The sequence below is a fragment of the Microtus ochrogaster genome, chromosome 19 (assembly GCF_000317375.1).
Source record: "Microtus ochrogaster isolate Prairie Vole_2 chromosome 19, MicOch1.0, whole genome shotgun sequence".
NCBI lineage: Eukaryota > Metazoa > Chordata > Mammalia > Rodentia > Cricetidae > Microtus > Microtus ochrogaster.
In genome coordinates this window covers 27,835,343-27,856,968 of record NC_022021.1, presented here as the reverse complement: position 1 = coordinate 27,856,968, position 21,626 = coordinate 27,835,343, and the positions used below count along the sequence as shown (strand labels likewise).

At 47.0% G+C, this 21,626-nt stretch overlaps 1 protein-coding gene across 3 annotated transcripts in view; it reads left to right on the top strand.

The window, feature by feature from the left end:
• The window catches only part of Egflam (EGF like, fibronectin type III and laminin G domains), a 161,898-nt gene that overhangs the window by 115,581 nt on the left and 24,691 nt on the right, over positions 1–21,626 (top strand). For 2 of the 3 annotated variants that reach the window (XM_013349706.2, XM_026783669.1), the window contains exons 8-16: positions 267–576; positions 1,410–1,510; positions 2,732–2,832; positions 4,236–4,380; positions 7,581–7,770; positions 11,423–11,548; positions 12,640–12,883; positions 18,373–18,484; positions 20,487–20,603. In XM_013349706.2, the coding sequence (XP_013205160.2) occupies positions 267–576; positions 1,410–1,510; positions 2,732–2,832; positions 4,236–4,380; positions 7,581–7,770; positions 11,423–11,548; positions 12,640–12,883; positions 18,373–18,484; positions 20,487–20,603 (1,446 nt within the window). Of the gene's footprint in view, positions 1–266; positions 577–1,409; positions 1,511–2,731; positions 2,833–4,235; positions 4,381–4,815; positions 4,888–7,580; positions 7,771–11,422; positions 11,549–12,639; positions 12,884–18,372; positions 18,485–20,486; positions 20,604–21,626 lie in introns of all 3 variants that reach the window. The other variant, XM_026783668.1, reaches the window with a different exon arrangement.

Sequence of the window (21,626 nt, the reverse complement as noted above, 5' to 3'; positions counted from 1 at the left end):
AAAGCCATGCAATTTGTGATAGTTTAGTAAGAATAGATTGTAGACTATCAGCTTTACCACACCAGGATTTTTTGACTAGTACAGGACAAGATGCTTAAACTCTCTGAGTTTCAAAGTCTTTTTCTATAAAACTGGGGTCATGCTTCTGTCTCACTGATCTCCTGGGGGTTTTGGACGTTAACAATAAGCCTGTGATTCAATAACTGCATTTATCCAATATAAAGACGAATTCCCATTTATGCTAAGTCCTTTCCTCTCTAACTTAGGTTAAACCACTTTCTGCTACCAAAACTGGGAATAGGATGGAATCTAAGAAGACGTTTCTCTCCAACCCAGAGATGGCTTCCAGGCTTGCACAACCTACCTCAGCGTCTCTCCCTGAAACTACAGTGGCCATCCCACACACCGCTGCCCAGCGGAAGGGGAAAAATAATGTGGCAGTGACATCAAGGCACTTTGACACGTTCTGTGATGAGACACCCTGCCCGGGTGACAGCTTCTGTGTCAATGACTACATCTGGGGGGGATCACGATGTCACTGCAGCCTGGGCAAAAAAGGCGAGGGCTGCTCAGAAGGTAAGCCCTGGAAAGGGGATAAAGAGCATGGCTAAACTGTAGAGTCCTGTAGACGGTTGTACGATACAAACACAGCACCTTTCTAGTCCTCTTTGTGACATAAGCCTTTTCTCTATGTAAATAATAATTAATTTATTCCCTGGCAACGCTGAAGCAGGCATGGGCAGCCCGAATATGACAGTCCTGTTGAACTTGTCCATATTGGGTTTCATGGTCTCTTCCTTAAGAGGACACCAGATCTCATTACAGATAGTTGTGAGCTACCATGTGTTTGTTGGGACTTGAACTCAGGACCTGTGGAGGAGCAGGCAGTGCTCTTAACTGCTGAGCCTTCTATTTAGCTCCCCCAGGCAAAGTAAGAAACATCTTTCATTGCCTCTCTGATGCGGTAGCCTGTTTCTATGTGTGTCCAGTGTGAGGTCCTTTGGAGCAGTTATTGTAAAATTATCTGTAGAACCAGGGATGTGGACTCTGCCCTGGTCACATTTCTATCAAAATAGCCAGGACACCCAGGAGGGCAGAGAGGGCTGATGCTTGAGGACTGCAGAAGCTCAGAATGGAAATGAGTGGCGTTGGACCTCAAGCCGTTCCTTTCTTTTCCGGGAAGCAGATACTGATCTCCCAAACCCAGTTTCTTCTGAAGAATTTCAGAAACTCCTTGATCCCAAGAGTAGTCGGTGTGAAAGGCAGAGAAACGGAGATGGGAAGGAAGCTGACTGTAGCTGATTGGACGAGAGTTTTGCTGGGTGATGAGCAGACAATGGTGCCTGTTAATTTCTGCTTCAGAAAGAATGGGACGAGATCACCTTGTCACATTGTGTTTTTTCTCTCAGATATCTTTATTCAGTATCCTCAGTTTTTTGGTCACTCCTACTTAACCTTTGAGCCTCTGAAGAACTCTTACCAGGCGTTTCAGATCGCTCTGGAATTCAGGGTAAGTGGAGCTGTCCTGTGATGAGTATCTGTTGAACTCATCTGATTGCACATCAGAGGAAGAGAGGGAAGAGGGGACAACACACAAAAATATGGCATGCCAAGTCTGACCTGCAATCAGCCACAAAATCCAGCAAGGGATAGGTACAGTCACAATTTTCAAGTATACTGCTGGGGTGGGGAGGGGACGGTGCTTGTCATGAACTTTGGAAGACTAGGTTCCCAGTGAGAATGTTACTTCCAGGATGACGCAGTGGGCAGGATTTTAAGACTAACTAAGTGTTCCATTCCCCAAGCCCCTTCAGAGCCATCTCTCTGGTTCCAATCATCTAAAGATCGGTATCTGACTAGCATCTTGAACTTGATGTGATTCTTTGAGTATCTTTGATGATGCGAAAGGGCCAGGGGTCTGGAAACCTGTACCCCTTGTTATGGTCTTATGACGGGTACCGTGGCCCCTGTCTGCACTCTATGTGCTAGAACCCAGTTCGCGAGCTTCGGGCAAAGGGCTGGAGATTGAGAATACACACACAGAGACAGACTGACACACAGACCTTCTAACACTCGTACCAAAAAGTCCTCTTTAATAGCACCATGGAGGCTTAAATACCCTGCAGTCAATGGCCAACAGGTGAAAATCCCAACCTCTGATCCTCTAGGCTAGGCACAGCTTCTAGTAACTTCAATTAGAAGGCTCTAGACAGGGAAGAACAGCAGAAAACCAGGACTCAATTAGTCCCAACAGTCTTAACTGTCTGGGAGGTAGCCTGTCCCTCAGCTAACACACCCAGTATGACTACTCAGTGGATTGTTCGTACTCTTTAGATAGAAGGAAAGGAGCAAACATATGTGCTTCCTGGGTCGAAAGGAAGAGTAGAAAGGGCACATTAGTGAGAGCAGAAATTGATGAACACAGAGGAGTCTGTGGCCAGGGCTTTATGACACAGACTTTTCTGGAAGTTTTGCAGGCAGACCCACAAAGTCAAGCAAAGTGCAGGTCGGATATGGGCCTTCCTCACCTCAGAGCTTCTCCTCATACACTAACACCACTGCTATTTTTAAATGTAAAACCAACCTGGGTACGTAGGAACTCTCCAGAGTCCAAGGGCTGGCATTAGTAGGATGGCAGAGGGGACCATTCATGTTTTGTCTTCGTAAGTGTTTACAGATGAGGGAGAAGGGGTGGTCACGGTTCACATGGCTTTTACTCTTGTGCCCACAGGCAGAGGCAGAGGATGGCTTACTACTCTACTGTGGGGAGAACGAAAACGGCAGAGGCGACTTCATGTCCCTGGCTCTCATCCAGCGCTCCCTCCACTTCAGGTAACTCTTGCACTAAGTCCTGTAGGTTTAAAAATTCTACCACATGTGTCGTACGCAATCCAGCTGATACAAGTAGATTCCAGTCACTATAGGAATGGTGTGCAGGAGGTGAGCCGGGGTCAGTTTCTCAAGTCCTAGACAGCTGGGATGGCGGGCTAACCTTTGAAGTTGGAGTTTTGGAATGTTGTTGCCTCGTTCACTTATTCTGATGCCAGTTAGGCGTGCCACTATGGGATCGTGGCAGTTTGGCAAAGGCCAAGTCCTCTCTTCCCTGAAGTTCAAGTAGAAGGCAGAATCTTCTCAGAGTCTCCTTGAGACAAGATGGCTGACAGCTATGGGGGACAGGGAGGGGCCACAGACTCCCAAGGACTGATGGAGGCCTAACTCTCTCATGACTTCTCTGGGTTTGAGCTGAACCCTGCCTTGCCTCCTGTACCCTGGTCATTACCTGTTCCCCTGCCAGATACTTTGGAAACTGCTTTTAGTTAACTTTTGATTTTTCAGGAAGCAAAGTGAGGTCACGTAATGTCTGTGAATAGATGACAGGCATCAACTTTGACCCTTCCCATGCTCAGATTCATGGTGCTCACATTGACTTTGGGCATCTGGCTGTCTCTGGAGAAGAGACAAGGATTCTGTACCCCATCTACATGATTGCAGGTCAGACTACTCCTGAGTGGCTGAGAGATGAGGCCACAGTTAATAAGGCCCCATACACAAAGCCTCTTAGGCCTTAGATCAGCAGTAAGGAGACCAGGGCCATTAGAGAGAAGAAAGGCCCAGCTCTTATGGGTTATGTGGCTCTCAATAGTCATAGAAAGAACTCTGGACTATTAACTCCTAACTGTTATCCAGATGAAGTACCTCATGCTTGCAATCCCAGCACTCTGGAGGCTGGAGACGCAGGGTCATTGCCAGGATGACACAGTGAGTTCCAGGCGCTTGGAGCACAGAGTAAGACTCTGCCTCGAAACCAATGGAGGGGCTGGGGGGAGATGGCTCAGTCAGCAAAGTGCCTACTCTAGAAGCATGGAGACCTGAGTTTGCATCCCTAGCACCCATAGAAAAATGTCATTGTGACCACAGCATCTGTCACTATAGGGATGTGACAGAGGTAGACATGGCTAGCATGTCTAGAAAAATGATGAGGTCCCAAATAAGCAAAAGACCCGGTACCAAAAGATCAGATGGAAAGCAATTGAGGAAAATACCCAGTGTCAACCTTGACCTACACATATGCACACATACACACACACACACACACACACACATACACACACACACACACACACTCATCCCAAAACCAAAAGAGGAGTCTTTATCCTGGACTTGATGATGTGGAGTCTGAAAACATAAACTGGTTTATTCTAGACTCTTCCTTTCCACCCCCTGCCCTCTGCCAGGTTTAATTGTGGAACTGGGATCGCTGTCATCATAAGTGAGACCAAAATCAAACTTGGGGCCTGGCACACGGTGTTATTGTACAGAGATGGGGTGAACGGGATACTGAAGTTGGATAATGGCACCGTGGTGATAGGCCAATCCCAGGTGAGTGTGGGTTTGTACTCTCGTCTGGTCCTCAAGATGAGACTGCTACAGAGAGCTAGGCTCCGGACAGCTCTGGGAGGCTGACTGTGCATGGGGCACACAGTGAGCTGCGGTGAGGTCCCCACTGCTCTGGGAGGCTGACTGTGCATGGGGCACACAGTGAGCTGCGGTGAGGTCCCCACTGCTCTGGGAGGCTGACTGTGCATGGGGCACACAGTGAGCTGCGGTGAGGTCCCCACTGCTCTGGGAGGCTGACTGTGCATGGGGCACACAGTGAGCTGCGGTGAGGTCCCCACTGCTGTGCTTGTCTGAGCTTCCATGCACACCTTCCACCTACCCCTACTGGGAAGACGCCTTGAACTTGTGAGTGGCAATGTTCTACATGCACAACGCAGCACACACCCCATGTGCAGGCATGAATTGTCTTTGCACAAGGTTGTCCAAGCCAGAGGTCCAGGAAAGCCCATATGGGAAGCAAAGAGCCCATCATTACCGTCAGATACAAAGGTAGGCATGAGTACTGTGATCTTGTGGCTTTAGCAAACAGCCTCGAAAGGGTTGGCTGGTCTGGGTCCATATACAGGGATAATGCGTTTATCCGTGTTGGGATACATCCTTGGAGGAGGAGGTAAGTTAGTTACCTCTTAGGTCACTCTGCAGGTCACTGAGGTATTCACATAGCTGTGATGCTCACAGTAATTTGAAAATTGTCTTTTAGAACAAACAGTTTGAATTAGTGTCTGGCAAGATCTCTCTATTTTCCAAAGGAAAAGGAGACTTTGTGTCTATGTCTGAGCATCCTCCCCACTGCCAGGTCCTTGCTGTGCCACAAACAAGACATGATGAATGAAGGTTCATGCCTGAAAGTCTTTCTTTGAGCCTAAGAGTAAGGGTCCAACTCTAGTACCCAGAGTTTGCTTATACCCATTGCTAGAAAGAAGAAAGGCAGGTTGCACAATCTAATACAATAACATGAAATGATCAAATTAATTTTGATAAGAATAAAGAAACCCCAATCTGAGTGCAAAGTACAACCATGAAAACAGCATGGTTGAAAGCAAGGGGGTTTTATAAAAATTGGCAACCAGAGTCATGTGGTAGCCCCAGTAAGCTAAAGAAGTGTATGTCTACATGAATGGCTATGTGGCACCCAGAGAACAAGTAGCCATCTTTTGTTTCAGTGGTTCTGAAGTACTCTAACCTGTAGAAAGAATACGAGAACATTCTAAGAGATAAGATAAGGAGCTGCCACCCAAGCAGGAAGTTAGGAAGTTGACCAGAACCACCTGAAATGTCTTCAGTGATATATATATATATATCCTAGATCAAAGAAAGAGGCTTTGGGAAGAAGGATCAGCTCTTCTGGGAAAACCTTGAGGAGCCTGCCAGGTGTGACAGACTGGCTCAGCAATGAGTCTCTGTCACAGTGGATATTCCAAGAAAAGCGTGTGTAAGCTGTTTATGCATAGAATCCAGCAACCTGGAAGGGGGGGGGAAACCATGGTTGGTAGGTAAAATAAATAAATTTTTTTTAAATCAAGAATTGAAAAGAAAAAAAGAATCCAGCAACCAGTGGGAACCTGCATTATATGAGGTTTTATATTTTTCCAATCCCAATATTCTGTGACTTTATCAAATATAGAAATTAACTGCAGGGAGCGTGTGATGTCAAGGCTGGTCAGGATGAAGTTCATCCTGGGGACTTGTCGCTCACAGCAAGTGTGAGCAGGCCCTCTCCTGGGGAGCATTTAGTAACTGTCAGGAGACAGTGAATCTATTTTAAGCTGGTTCCCCAGAAACAAGCCCAAGGGGAAGCCCTGTGCATAGGAGGTGCACAGAAGGTGTCCCCAGGGGAGAGACCGGTTTTTAGAGAAGTTGAACAGGGTAGAAGGAGTCAGCAAGATTGAGAATCCAGCACAGTTCTTCCTGGTGTGGTTTCCTCTTGATGGCATGAGAGTTAGGGAGCAACATCATGCCTCAGAGCTACCCCAAACTGTCAAAGGCTGCCATGGAGACCCAGGCACTCACCTGCACAGTCAAAGCATACTCCAGGGAGCCACAGGCCAAGGTCCAGAGAACAGAACAATGTGGGTGGGGTGTGGAACTGACTGCTGAGAAGCTGGATGGAAGAGGCCAAGAGAGTGTTTGATTTGTGTGCTGGAAGCAGCTTGTATGTTGGCAATGAATGCTTAGAACCTTCTGAGTACTGAGCCACTCAGTCTCCTGTTTACACGCACTTCCTACCTGTGCTAGGAAAAGATCGACAGTGATTAGATCTCCACTTGCTGGAAGGAAGCAACCCCCTTAAGATACACATTAGAGTTGGGGACTGAGTTGGGGCATTTTATAAGTTCTAGGGCGGCACCTTCTCCCAGCTCCCATGTTTATCATTTAATCTAGATGAGTGAGATAGTCGCGTGCTAAACATAGAACAACCAAGGGTGTCTTCATTTCCTCCCACTTCACATGCAGCCCTGTGCTGTGTAACCTCCAAATTTATAATTCAGACTGTTGGTTTGGCCCTGGGTTAGAAACTTCCCAGACTCTTAGTAAGACTTAAAATTTAAAAAAAAAAGAAAAGAAATAAAGAAGAAAAGAAATCATACCTATGAGTAAATTTCAAAATATTCTGTAACACAACTTGTTGGATATCTCCCAGCAACGGTACTTAATGTGAAGATGGCCAGGATCATGGAAGGGCAGATGTGCAGACAGCTGCTCCCCCACATGCCCTGCCACCTTTGCATACACAGAATAGCCCCATGACCCATCCAAGGTACGCAGTAGATTGGTCTCTATGAGGATTGGAAAGGGCACTGTTGTTTTTGGGTGCCAGCCTGCTTCAGAGTCGGCTAGATTGGCTTGGATTTGACCTCCTTCCTTCCTTTGCAGACATTCCAAAACTGCTGCTCCTGGAAGCGCAGCCCTCTAAGGAGTCAGCGGGTCAACGACAGTAGTCAATAACCCCATAGACTTCATTACCTAACAGTTCCATGTCCTAAAGACAAACCCAGATCAGGAATCCCTAAGGCTTTAACCTACATCTTAGCCATCCCATCCCCCGCAACGCAATCCGTTGTGTTTTGGATTTTCTTTTTCTTTCTTTCTTTCTTTCTTTCTTTCTTTCTTTCTTTCTTTCTTTCTTTCTGTCTTTCTTTTTCTATTTTTAAAGTGAGATAAAATTTTCATTTTTCTTAAAGGGCCAGTACAGTAAAATTACCTTCCGGACACCTTTGTATCTTGGTGGCACTTCCAGTGCTCACTTGCTGCTGAGAGCCACGGGGATAAACTATGGCTTCCAAGGCTGTGTGCAGTCGCTTGCTGTTAATGGGAAGAGGATTGACATGAGACCCTGGCCACTGGGAGAAACCCTCAGTGGGGCTGATGTAGGTGAGTGTCCCGGGGCTAGACTGGACCTGGCCGCTTCCTTTCTGGTTGGAGTGAGGAGCGGTACAACTGGTTTACACAAGGCTTCGGGAGTGATGATCCCAAGGGTGTGTTCTATGAACATATCCATCCTGAGACCAAGCGTGCTGTGCCTTGCGACCAGGATAGCCTGAGCTCACTGGACAGAGAAGCATGTACTTTGTTTGACCTTTCACCTAGATTAATCCATGTCTGCCAGCATGTATGTATGTGTTATTTGTGTGCCTGGTGCCCACTGAAGCCAGAGGAGGGTCTGAATCCCCTGGAACTGGAGCTACATGTAGTTGTGAGCCACCGTGTGGGCACTGGCAATGGAACCTGGGTCCTCTGCAAGAACAGCAAGTGCTCTTAGCCACCGAGCCATCTCTCCAGCCCCAGAACAATCTAATTCTTGACCATACTACCCAATGCGTTCTTGTCTACCCTCACATTTACCCTAAGTAGAGAGGGGAGAGAATATTATTATGGCCAATATATAGATGAATGATGGGGGCTTTGCAAAGTGAGGTGTGTGTCCAGTGTGACAGCAGAGCCGGGGTTGTTTCCCAGCAACAAGAACATGTGGTCAACCTTGGAAAGCAGCAGGGTAGGGGCCATTTCCTCCAGGGACTGCCTGAGTCTTAGACACATCACAGTGAAACACCATGGCCTATGTGGGTTAAACGGAAATCTGTTCCTTGTAGTTGAAGGAGCTGCGGGGTCGAGGTCCATGTGCATGGGAGTCCCTTTACTCCAGGTCTTTCTCCTTGGCCAGCTATGACCTTTTCCACACGGGGTCAGCCTTGCCTCTCTGGGTCACACCCCTGTGTCTCAGGCATTCAGATTCCCTCTCCTAAGGACATCAGTCAGGCCAGATTAGTGCTTCACTCTGGTGACCTCATGTGGTATTAGGTCCTCAGCCGGTGTGTTTGGGAGATAGAGTTTTGTCTAGAGCACCATATTCCCGTACCAGTAGCTCCTGTTCATGTTAACCAGGGCGTTCATGGAGCTCCTGGACCTCCACTTCCTGTTCGTGTCTTCTGCCATCTGGGCACAGACCCACCATTAATGGCTGTGGGAACTCGGGGAAGCTCTCCCTCTAAGGACCTCTAACTCCAGTAATGACATGCCCACAGTGTCTTAAGTTTAAATGGTGCTAAAGGGGACTTCTCTTCTGCTCTTCACCTCCCAGTCCTTCACTTCTTCTCCAAGAGTAAGCTGGACACTCCATAACCCCAACCCTCAGCCTCTATAAGGAAGCCCTTCAATCTCTGTTTCTGCTAATGCCACCCTGTCTGGTCCCCATTACCTTCCCATAGGATGTCTTCTCCTCTCCTCTGCCTCCCATCAGAGACCTTGAATGCCATTAGCAAAGCAGCTTCACGGAACTCTTCAAGGAAGCGCCTGCCAGGGTCCCATGCCCCACTTCCATTCCCTCCTCTTAAAAGGGCCACATTGAAGGAAGAAGATTTGAATATTACTTTCTTCCCCGTGAATCTGAAATAAGCCACAGACTTCACTCCTCCTCTGGAACCAGAACTATTGGGCCCTTGGCCCCATGGGAGTCTTGCTGTCACACCAAAGCCTGTGTCTCCAGACACGGACCGGAGGCCATGTTCTCAGAGCTGAGAACAAAAGGAGAGATAGATGGTGGCCAGTTTTCTTTGACCCGGCGGCTAGCAGCTGGGATTCTCAGAGACCCACCCACCCGGTAATCCACTAGGGTTTGTAGGTGTTTAACCTCCTGAAGTTGGTCTCCTTGTCTCATGTGAGAACCGAGCACACAGCCTTGCCCACCTCTCTGGGAGAATCTTTATGGCGAGGAAATGCTGGTGACTGCTCAGGATGGGGCTGGCCTTGCTGAGGTGACACAGCCAGGTCAAGGGGGTCTGTTCCTATCTAGGGAACTGGCTACCAAAAGGTAGGTAGGTCAAGGGGTCTGTTCATCTCTAGGGAACTGGCTACCAAATCAGGTAGGTGTGGCAGAACACCAGCAAGCAGCGTGGATGGACTCCTTGTATCCCTGGCAGACACATGCGCTTTGCCCTCCTCCCTGGAAAAAAGTGCTTTATATACATCTAGTGTTTCCAGAGAGACTGTGAGAGGCACAGAAGAGAGGCAGCCGGAGCAAGTCAGGGAGTGTCCGTATCAGAAGATGCATGACAAAATGACAAGGTAGTCCTTCCAGAATACTCTGATACTCTGTTTGATAAAAAGACATACACATATATTCTCCCCCCTCTCTCCCCCCCCACACAGATACACACTCTCTCTCACACACAGTATATATACAGATATGCCCTCTGTCACTTGTATAAACACACTCTCACAACACAGATCCCCTCACACACACACACACACACACACACACACACACACACACACACACTCTGTCTCTCACACTTTATCATATACTCTCTCACACACACGCACATTTGCACACACATACACACGCTCTCTCTCACACAAACACACTCACATACATATAACACACATGCTCTCTCACATACACAAACACTCACACAGTAGACATACACTCCTATATACTTTCTCATACGCATACATTCACACACATGCACGCATACACACATACAGTATACATACACACATTCTCTCTCTCTCTCTCTCTCTCTCTCTCTCTCTCTGTCACACACACACACACACACAGACTCTCACATCCCTTTTCAAAAATGTAGGCCCACACATATACTAACAGACACACTCTCTATCACACACACACATTCTCACTGTCAAACACGCAATCTCTCTCCCACACGTAAACACAAATATATTCTCACACACACTCTCACACTCATTGCCATACATACTCTCTCATACTTACACACTCATAGACATTCTCACACACATACTCATGTATGATCTGTCACTGAGATACACACATGCTCTCTCTCACACACACATACATATACATATATACACTCACACACATATACACACATATACATATATATGGACTCACATTCTCTCTCTCTCTCTCACACACACACACACACACACACACACACACACACACAATCACATTCACATCCTGTGACATGCAGATGACCCTGAAGTGTTTTTCACTATGAGGGAAAATAACTGTGGAAGGAAAAGCAGGGTTCTGGGGCATGTGCCAAGGCTCCTCCCCTCGTGGGTACCTCTCCTCATCCTGCCCCGGAGAGAAGCTCCATGATCGAGTTCTGCTTTTCCGAGGCTTGCTTTGCATGGCTTAGCTTTGAACCAGTGAGGCATCAGCATTTAAGCCGATTGGGGTCACACAGTCAGGATGCTTTTAAAGTAAACACTCAGGTGATGGGGGAAGGGCGGGTTGTTGTCCATCCCTCTTTCAGGAACCCCAGAGAGATGGATTAAAAGCAGGAACGGATCCATCATCCCCTCGGTGGTTATAAAATGTGTCCTTTGATTTATTGTGTCCATCACGTTTGAAAAGTTTGTGGCTCTTCCAGGGGCTAAGCCAACATGAGACAAAAGTGAAGAAGAGTGGGTTCCTCTTTGATGATTGAGGGTCTGTTATTCAGGGGTGAATTGCAGAAATGGGGCCCTACATGATGCTGTGGTCAGCTGCATCTCTGGGAGGGCACTGGTGACCTGGCTCTATTATCCTCCCTCTGTTTAGGGGAATGCAGCAGCGGGGTCTGTGATGCCGCCTCCTGCATCAACGGAGGAACCTGTGCAGCCATCAAAGCCGACTCTTACATCTGCCTCTGTCCGCTGGGGTTCAGAGGTCGACACTGTGAAGATGGTGAGATGGGGGCGGGGCTGGCTGTGTTGACACAAGTGGATGTAACTTTTCATCAGTGCCCAGTCAGCAAAGTCCTGCATATTCTTAAGGGATCCAGGCTGCTTTGCTGGGAGGGATGGGAGACTCTGAGAGGGCCAGAGATTTAAAATAGCCACAGGTATGCTCCTTTTAATAAGCTAAGCATGAGCTGGCTCCTCTGGCCTCTCTGTGGCACCTGGGAAGCCTGCCCTGGTGTGCTTTGTGTAAGACTGACCTAAGTGTGCTAAAATCTTATGTTCTTTATAATATCTGCCAATTTCCAAGAAAATATTGGCAAAGTATATGCACAAATCAATAACAGGATAAGACAACTGTTTTTACTTCTCTTCTCTGAGCTGATGATTTAGCTCATCTTTCTATACCGTACCATGTATACACACATGTATGTAGACGTGTCTGTACGTATACATGTGATGTACAACCACATACAATATGGACGTACAAACATTCAGAAATAATAACTGGGAGTTTTAAAGGTTTTGATGAAGAAAAGACATGAATGATTGAACTTGCATTAATGTTTCCAGAAATCAAAAGTTAAAAACAAAAGGGAATAAAATTGGAGCTAAGATCACAAAAGCAGTCAAATTTATCTATGAACGACTCAGGTTTGAAACTAGACACTACACAGGGGAAAGTATTTTCACCTTCTCCTCAAATCTCAAGTCTGAGGATGAGTGTAGCTGAGCCAGGACTGGTCAGGGACATCTCTGGTTTCTTTAACCTCACATCAGAGGGGCTGATTCTTGCTCTCCTGCTGTCACCTCAGGTCATTAGTGCTAGAGGTTGTTCTGCTCCATGATGTCATACAGGGAGCAGAGTCTCCACCCCCTCAGAATCTTTTATCTAGAAGAGATAAGCACAGGGAAGGAAGGAAGGAAGTTTTAGGGACCAGACTACACCCCCACCACAGCCACACCACCTACTACCCACAGGGCAACTGGGAGATGGAGGCAAGTTCCTGCCCAGGAAGGAAACAGTGCAGCCCCGTGAAGTTTGCTAGCTGGTCTCAGCCACACCTCCATCTCTTAACACTTTGCTTTTCTCTTCAGCATTTTCCCTGAGCATCCCTCAGTTCAGAGAGTCGCTGAGGTCCTACGCCGCCACACCCTGGCCCCTGGGGCCCCAGCATTACCTTTCTTTCACGGAGTTCGAGATCACATTTCGGCCCGACTCAGCCGATGGTGTCCTCCTGTACAGCTACGATTCCGGCAGCAAGGACTTTCTGTCCATCAATATGGCTGGGGGCCACGTGGAATTCCGCTTCGACTGCGGGTCAGGGACTGGAGTTCTCAGGTGAGGGCCAAAGTCTTGTGCAACTTCCTCCTCTCCAGAGCCACAGCCACCACCACTAATGACCACTAAATTGCTACCCACCCACCCTCTTCCTGTTTTCTCTTTGCCAGCATCTGTGGTCCATGGAAGCCTGCCCTGCTTATGACTATGCCAGACCACCTGTAGACTGTATACTCATTCTCTCTCTTTCTTTCTCTCTCTCTCCCTTGCCTTCTCCCTCTCCCTCTCCCCGTCCCTTTCACCCCCTCCCTTCCTCCCTTTTTCCCTCCCTCCTTCCTTCCTTTCACCAAGTACCTATCAAACACGTATTAATTCCCAACTTCAGATTGTGGAAAATGGGCTTGCTTTCTGTGGGAGCAGTCTGCCTCCATTTCCCCCCGAGGACATGCAGTACCATCAGTAGCCAGCCACTCAGAGAACTATAACCAATCCTCACCTTACACAGAGCAGTGTATGCTGGGCACTCAGCGAATAAATGCTGACTCTGGAAAAGTATTCATAGGGGCTGGAGAGAGATGATGTGGTCATTAAAGTGCTTGTGGCAACAGAATGGGAACCTGAGGTCAGATCCCTGGCACTCATGTCAAAAGCCAGGAGCAATGGAGTACATCTGAAGTTCAACACTCGGGAGCAAACAGGGGACCCTCAGAGCTCACTGGCCAGCCGTTCTAGCCGAATCAGTGGACTCCGTGTGTCTCCAAAATCAAGGGGGATAGCACTTGAGAAGCACACCTGACATCCACCCTGGCCTCACTGTACACATGTGTGGGCATACACACACACACACACACACACACACACACACACGTGCACACACGATGCACATCACACACGCATGTACACCAGAAAGATCAAATTACAGCTTTCCTCTTGAGTTATTTCCCTGACGGTAACTCACAACTTGTCTTATACGCCCATTTCCTAAGCAGGAACCTAACCGCGACTCCCCCGCAAATGCTGGCACAGGACATAGATTGAGGGTTTCAGCAGTGTGGCAGTGGGGGGGGGGACTTCTAAAGCATCTGATCATCCTTGCCAAACCGGCTGGAGCAGCCGGAACTTTCATCTTGCTGTCTAGTCTGAACTACTCAATCCCTTCAAAGGTCCCTTGTTCCTCTACAGCAGTTCCATGGCCTTTGGAGACCGTTGGAGACTTGTTTGGAAGATGGAAATGTTTTTCTTGTTCGTGTCTCCCTATTTGAAAAAAAAAATAATTATTTGTGCTTTCTTTATTTTAAAAATATGAGTTTATTTTTCTTTATTCTTGAGAATTCTATGCATATAATCATTGAAATATAACCATATCTGTTTTTCTATTTACACCTTCAGTTCTTCCTAACACCTTCCCTTCTCAACATCCTATCTTTTTTTTTTTAATAACTCACTAAGTCCAGTTAGAGCTACGTATATATTTGTGGGTGTGGGACCATCTTCTGGGTCCTGGGAATCCTATCAGTGGCCACACCCTGCAAAAGGAATGATTCTCCCTCTCCCAGCAACTGTCAACTGCCAAGAGCTCCTCGATAAGGCTTGAGAGTTGGAGCTAAGCCTCCACATCTTGCCCAGATTTTGCTGGCATGACCTTGTGCAGGTAACAACAGCTTCTGTGAGCTGACGCTTGTCATGGCTCCGTGAAGTCTAGAGACAAAGTACTGTAGCAGTCTTCCCCAGCCTCTGGCTCTTCCATTCTTTCTGCCTCCTCTTCTTCACTGACCCCTGAGCCTTGGTGGCAGGGGTGGATGAGAGGGGGTGGGAATGATGGAGTTGTCCTGCCTAGGCTAATCACTTAGTATCTTAGTCTTGGCCCCTTGTCCAGGTGTGCATCTTTCCCTTGACATCTGCACACAGCAGAAAGAAGTCTTCCTGACTCACGTCGAGAGTAGTTCAGGTCTATGGGTGTGAACGTAAATATTTAGATGTCAGTTTGACAGCAAGACCTCTTACTGTGCGTCTCGTAACAGCACTTTTAACCTTCAAGCTCCAGGGCCCCTAATCCAATACAGAGGTCACCAGTGCTATGTTTGTCTAATTCTTTTTTTTTTTTTTTTTTTGAGAAAGCCTGAGACTTTGCTTAAACCCTGGCACAGGCCTTCAGGCTGCTGTTACTTCCAAGGAAATTGCGGCTGTCCTCAGTGGTTGTTCATGCTGCTGGCCTGGCATTTTTAAAAGTGTGTGGGGGAGATATTAGCACTACTCATTGCCCTCAACTGATGACCACTTTTTACGGCTGACGGGAAATGCTGTCTCTATTAAGTTTCAACTGTTAGTCAGAGGAATTTTTTTCTTTTTTGTCCTTGTGGCTGAGTTTCTACATCAGTTGACACCTCCCACCCTGGGGAAGGGACAAACATTTTTCCCCCTCTGGTTATGTAAAGCATCCTATATCTCAAGACAACTTTTGTGGTTATTTAATTGATTCAATTTACATATGATTATGCAAAACAGCATAAGCAATTCACTTAGAAGTATATGTCAAGTTTAGAGGGGAAGACACCTTGATAATCACCTTGCACTTTGAATCACCCCTTCAGGGTAAAGAGTGACCTCACGATCTGGAGACACAGGCATGCCTCACACTCGCTCAGAACACGTGCCCCTCCCACCTGCCCCCCTATAGTAGCAGATCCCAGTTTGGGGGTCACTTGCAGCTAGATCTTAAGATGTCCAACATTTCATTTTCATATGTCTATACCAATTTTTAATAAGAAGTATTTTAGTTGTTTTTTTTTTACATGTTATTTATCCTTTTCCTACCTCTCAGGGAAGGTGATTAGAGGAAAAAATTTCTTGGCTCCTGAGTGATAATAAGACAAGACTTACCAGAAATTAAACCACCATTGGCCTCCCATCCCACCTCCATTCCATGCAACTTGACGGCCAGGCTCACTATTAGTCTTTCAGATGCCTCGTGGGGAGTTATTTATTTTGAAAACTATTTCAAAGAATCCCCCACTTAATTAAGGAAATTTGGTGAGAACCTGAAGCGCAGGAAATTGTGGAATTGGCCAAGTCATTTTCATTTTAGGAAAAGGGTATTGTGGTCAAAATCATTATGAGCTTGATTCGAGCATCAAGACAATCAGAATAAGCTCTCAATGACTAGGATCAATATAACCGTGCAGAAGACGGTGTTGGATTGACAGCCAGTGACCTCTGCAGGACAGGAACATGACAAGTGTGTGGTTAGTCATTATGGAAATAGACCACTTTAAAAGGCCTGCTTGTTTCTTTATTGCATATTGATTTGGCCAAGGTGATTAAATTCTAATTGCTAAGGACAAATCACAAAAGCATTTGCCTGAGCAGAGGAATCAAATTAGGGGGTGCTGACCCTTTAATAATCATGCCATTGGTATTCTCTGTCATTTTCTAAAGATGATACAGGAGCAAAAAGTAATTGGGAGGTTCAGTAAAGGCCAGGAGCTAGACATAGTTAGAAATAGAAATGCATTGATTATATTCCTTCTGCGCACCTCACTCTCAAAAGCAACTTGTGAAACTCCTGCAGGAACATTTCGGCATCAAGGGCTCTCACCTTGACTTAGGAGCTGAACTTTCAAGGTCATCTGAATCCCAGTCAGAGCAGTGAACACAGACCCTGCTTTTCCTTGTCCGGAACTTTTGTGTGTTGCTCTAATAGACCATGGGGAACAGGAAGAGCTTGTGAAGAGCAGAAACTTATGGCTCCCATTGATGGGGCCTAGGCAGTCCAAGGCCAATAATGTACATCCTGGAAAGGCCTTTTGGTGTCACCCTAAGGGAGAAGAGAGGTGAATATGAGGACACATCTGGATGAGTATTCAGGAAGGAAGGGACTGAAATCTTTTATGAGAAATACCAAGTGATCATGACATTAATCTGCTCGTGAGGCAAAGACCATATTACCTCAATAGTCTTCTCTCAAAGTTTAAAACTCTCCGTGTTGTATTGGGGATTAAGATTTTTGATACACGATCTTTGGGGACATTTTCAAACCAGAGTGTTTTTTTTTCACCGATATTCTATCACTAAAAATTTCAAATGAACCAAGTGTGATGGTGCACAGCTGTAATCCTAGCACACAAGAGGCAGAGGCAGGTGGATCTCTGTGAGTAGGAGGCGAGCCTGGTCTACACAGCCAAGTTCCAGGCCAGTCAGATTTACAGACCTTGTCTCAAAACCAGACAGGGGGACTCACAGGGTGGATCAGCTGGTAAACATGCTTGCTGCGTGCCCTAGTTTGCTTTCTATGGCTGTGACTCAACCACCCCATGGTCCAAAACAACCTGTGGAGGAAAAGGCTGATCTGGCTTACTCTGCCACATCACAGTCATTCGCTGAGGGAAGTCAGATGATCTGCTCATCTCCACTAGGACTTAATTCCTTTTCTGTAACTGTAAACCAAAATGAGCCCTCTCTCTGGAAAGTTACTTCTTGAACTTGAACACAGCAGCCTGGAATGTAACTAATACAGGTGGGTGCCTACGGGTGGCATCTCTCCCATCACAGCTGCACTGATGGAATGGTGGCTCACACCCATGACACGCTGACTCTCATGCCGTTTCCATCTCTATTCGTTAGGAGTCTCCAGAAAGATAGAACTGATGTGGGATGTCCTTCTGTACACTGAGAATTGTATTGCTTTTATTGGTTGATGAATAAGGCTACTTTGGCCTATGGCAGGGCAGAATATAACTAGGTGGGAAAGTCCAACTGAATACAGGGAGAAAGAAGGCGGGGTCAGGAGAGATACCAGCAGCTGCCTGAGGATTAAGAGGTCAGAGCATTATCAGTAAGCCATGGACCATGTGGTGATACTCAAATTAATAGAATGGGTTAATTTAAATGCAAGAGATAGCCAGTAATAAGCCTGAACTATTGGCCAAACAATTATAATTAATATTAAACCTTTGGAGTGATTATTTAGAAACAACTACAGGAACTGGCAGGCAGGACAGAAACCAGCTACACAGAACCAATGGGGAAACAGTTAGAAACACAGGGAAACATTTGTCTGGTGAGATTATCTCTTATGATTATGGGACTGAAGCAATCCACAGTTTTCTTCAGGGAGGCTAGAAACCAAGAAAAATGTCTATGATGTAGTTCTGCCCAGGCCTACAGGTGAATCCATGGCACAAGTTGCAGTCTGAGTCCAAAGGGCCAGGAGCCAGGACACCGGTGATACAAGTTCTGAGCCACGTCTCACGAAGCAGGAGCGGTGCTATGGTCCAAGGGCAGGATGAGGTGGCTGAGGTGGATGCCCAAGCTCCAGCAAAGGGAGAGAGTCCCACTTTTCCTGTCTTTTCGTTCTGTTCAAACCCACCACAGATTAGACAATGTCCCCGTGCATTGGTGAAGGCTGTCTCTTTGCTCAGTTCATCAATTCAAAGGCTTCTCTCTCATAAAGCCCTCATAGAAACATCCCAGACAATACTGTACCAGTCAGCCGGGTTTCCTCATTTCGTCAAGGGCACACAGAATGTCAGCATCATATCTTTCTCTGACAGGAGCGAGAAGGCCCTCACCCTCGGCCAATGGCACGAGCTACGTGTGTCTCGCACAGCGAAGAATGGGATCTTACAGGTGGACAAGCAGAAGGTAGTGGAGGGAATGGCAGAGGTAAGGACTCACTTGTCTCTCTCAGTGGTTGACCTGGACCAGACCATTTTTTCCATTGACATTGGTTAAAAAAAAAAAAAAGTAGCATGAAAGGGGCTGCTAAGTGGCTCAGTGGGTTAAGGTACTTGTCACCAAGGCCGGTGACCTGTTTGATTCCCAGAATCCACAGAGCAGAAGGAGAGAATTAGCTCCTGCAAGTTGTCCTCTGACCTTGACACGTGTGCTGTAGTATATCTTGTAGGTAAACACACACACACACACACACACACACACATATGAACAAATGTTTTTCTTAAAGCAACATCATGTAGCATCTGAGTATATAGATTCTAGTCTGAGGCTGAAATCCCAGCTCTCCATTAGATAGTTACAGTTCTATATATTCTGCCACCATAAACGGGAATGACAATAGTGCTGGCCCCACAGGGTTGTTACAACCCTGTGAGTTATACTTTGTTAATAATTAGCAACCAGGGCACTTTTAAGAACGCTCCTTTCATATATACCCTGCTCCGCCTCTGCCACTGTCCTCGCCATCTCTATGGTGTGGTGACTGAGATCACAGACCCAGCAGTGTAGACAAGAGCATGCTACAGATAGAGACTCCTGAGCTTCCAAATCCAGCTCCACTGCTCACCAGTGGGGTGAGCTCAGGCTGGTCATGTGACTGCTGAGCTTATGTTTTTCTCATTGGCGCCGTTATCCTCATATCAATGGAGACAATCCTGACGATGATAGCACACATCAGAGAGTCATTAGGAGAGTTAGGAGACTCACCGAAGCAAATCACAGCTGTGTCCCGCACACAGTCAGGTTTATGACGCTTCCCTTGCCCGTCTCATTATTTAATACTGTGCTACTATAGACTCAAGGGCACAGAATTTCCAACGTAGTTGATGTTATTTCCAAGTTCACATTCAAAGAAAAACATTTTTAAAGCGGGCAATTTGCATAAAACGATAGGCTACCTTCTCCCTTCCTTGGGTGTGAGAGTTGAGCCTTGCCTCTCCAGCAGGAGGGACGGTTGTTCCAAAGCCAAAAGGAAGCCAATCTCACCCCATTCATTGGAGACAGTGGGCCTCAAAGTCCTTTCAGAGCCTTGAGTTTGACTTGAAGAACAGTCTGCTGTTGACTCCACAGCCTTCTTTCTTTCCTCTCATAACTCATCTCAACTCTGGGGTCAAAGACAAGGGAGAAATGCTCGTTTATGACGCCAGCGTCGGCTGTAACAAATTTTCTCTCAGGCCACAAGGATTCCCAAGGGTCTCGGTGCTTCCTTCGTGACCTTGCATTGAATTAAGAACTGTAAGGGGCTGGGGCTTAGCTCACTGGTAATGCCAGGTGGGGCAGGAACAAACAGAATGTTTTAGCTGGCTGACCAGAAACTGTCCTCAAGATGAACCCCAGGAACAGGGGTAGACCCGGGCAGGCCCTACACTGATACTGTATTTAACTCTGCACAAAGTCTAACTAAAGAGAATCCTCAGCTTCAGAATAGGCTAGACCATTACTCACAACTCCAGGACATCATCTTTCTATAACAAACGGTTAGTTTTCCTCCATGCATAGTACAGCTACAAATTAGAAGCCAAACTGAAGGAAGGAGAGAGAAGAAAGGGTATAGAGACCCAATGCCAAGTTCTGAAATCTTCTGTCCAGAGAGGGTCATTACTTCTCTGCTCCTTGGTCCCAATCTGAGCTCTACCAATTGGAGGCAGTTTTCCTGAGGGTGCAGTACTGCTCCTCAAAGTAGCACTGCTCATCCGTGGACCGTGATGTGGTCTATGCATGCATTGTGATGCACCTGGAATTCAGATATTATATTATGATCCTATCTGCACACAGTGAGTGAAACTGAGCCCCGAGGCGTCTAGGAAACTTCCTGACATCCAAGTACCACACAAAACAACGTGCAGCCAGGTGGCTATGATGGCTCTTGACGCTGCTGTCACCATCCACCCTACAGTTAGTCTCTGACTCTCTGTCTTTTGTGCCTTGGCAGGGAGGCTTCACCCAGATTAATTGCAATACGGATATTTTTATTGGTGGAGTCCCAAACTACGATGATGTCAAGAAGAATTCGGGCATCCTTCATCCATTCAGTGGCAGCATCCAGAAGGTACAGCTTCACTTCCTCGTCGCTCTTATTGTACGCAGAGTTAAGGCCTGAAATCAGCGTTATCTGCTACGCCTCAGAAAGACGGTTTGAGAAAATGCCAAAATGGTTACAGTTTTATTGTTTAATACTTACGATCTAGTTTTCCACATACCTGTTCCTGGGTTTCTGTTCAGTACAAAGAGATTCTAGGAAGTCAGGGTGACTCTTTTTTCAGCAGAATTTCCCCAAATTTTCTAGGGCTATCGGGACGAATTCGGCTTAGGCTGTTCTCTGAGTTACTGTGTAGTTTGTCCCACGCGAGTTCCCACCCACCCATGAGCAGTTGCTGCTCGTCAGTCATACCATGGAGCTCTGAGATTCCAGGGACATTCGCCAGAACCGTGACAACAAAAGAATAGTTTGGTAGTGGAAGATGCTGACCCAGTTCCCATATATCCTCCTATTCCTTCTCTTGGGGATGCCCAAGACCCCTCAGGTCATGAGGATGTATTCTTTTGACTACAGAAATGCGGACTGACTCAGAGCCCAGACTTGCAGGGTGGCCAGCACTGAAAAAAAAAAAGTGAGTTTTGACCCTTGGTTAAGCCTCATCATGTTTCCCTTTCGTGATGAGGGGTGGCCTGGTGGACCTAGTCAGGACCCATGACAACGTGTGAGAGTAAAAGATAAGAAAGTCCTACCGTAAGCTGAAGATTGTGCTCGGAAGGCCTCTGGTGTGTGTCCTTATCCCTCAGCGCTGGTTCAGGGAAAGCCCAGCCAGCATCCGCCTGCGCTCACAGGCCCTTTTGGTGCTTACCTACAATATCACTGGCATCTCGAATCAGGCTTTGGTTCCCCACAGGAAGCACTGGTCACATTTGCAGTTTTGAGATAAGAAAAAAAGCTCACCCACACACCCCGCCCCTTCTCCAGCTTTGCCCCTGGATCACCGGGCACACAGCCCTTCTCCCCTGCCCTCTAGGAGACCGCCTTTCCTTCCCTGTGAGTGAGGCACTGGTTGCGCCACAGCCAGCGGGAGACAAG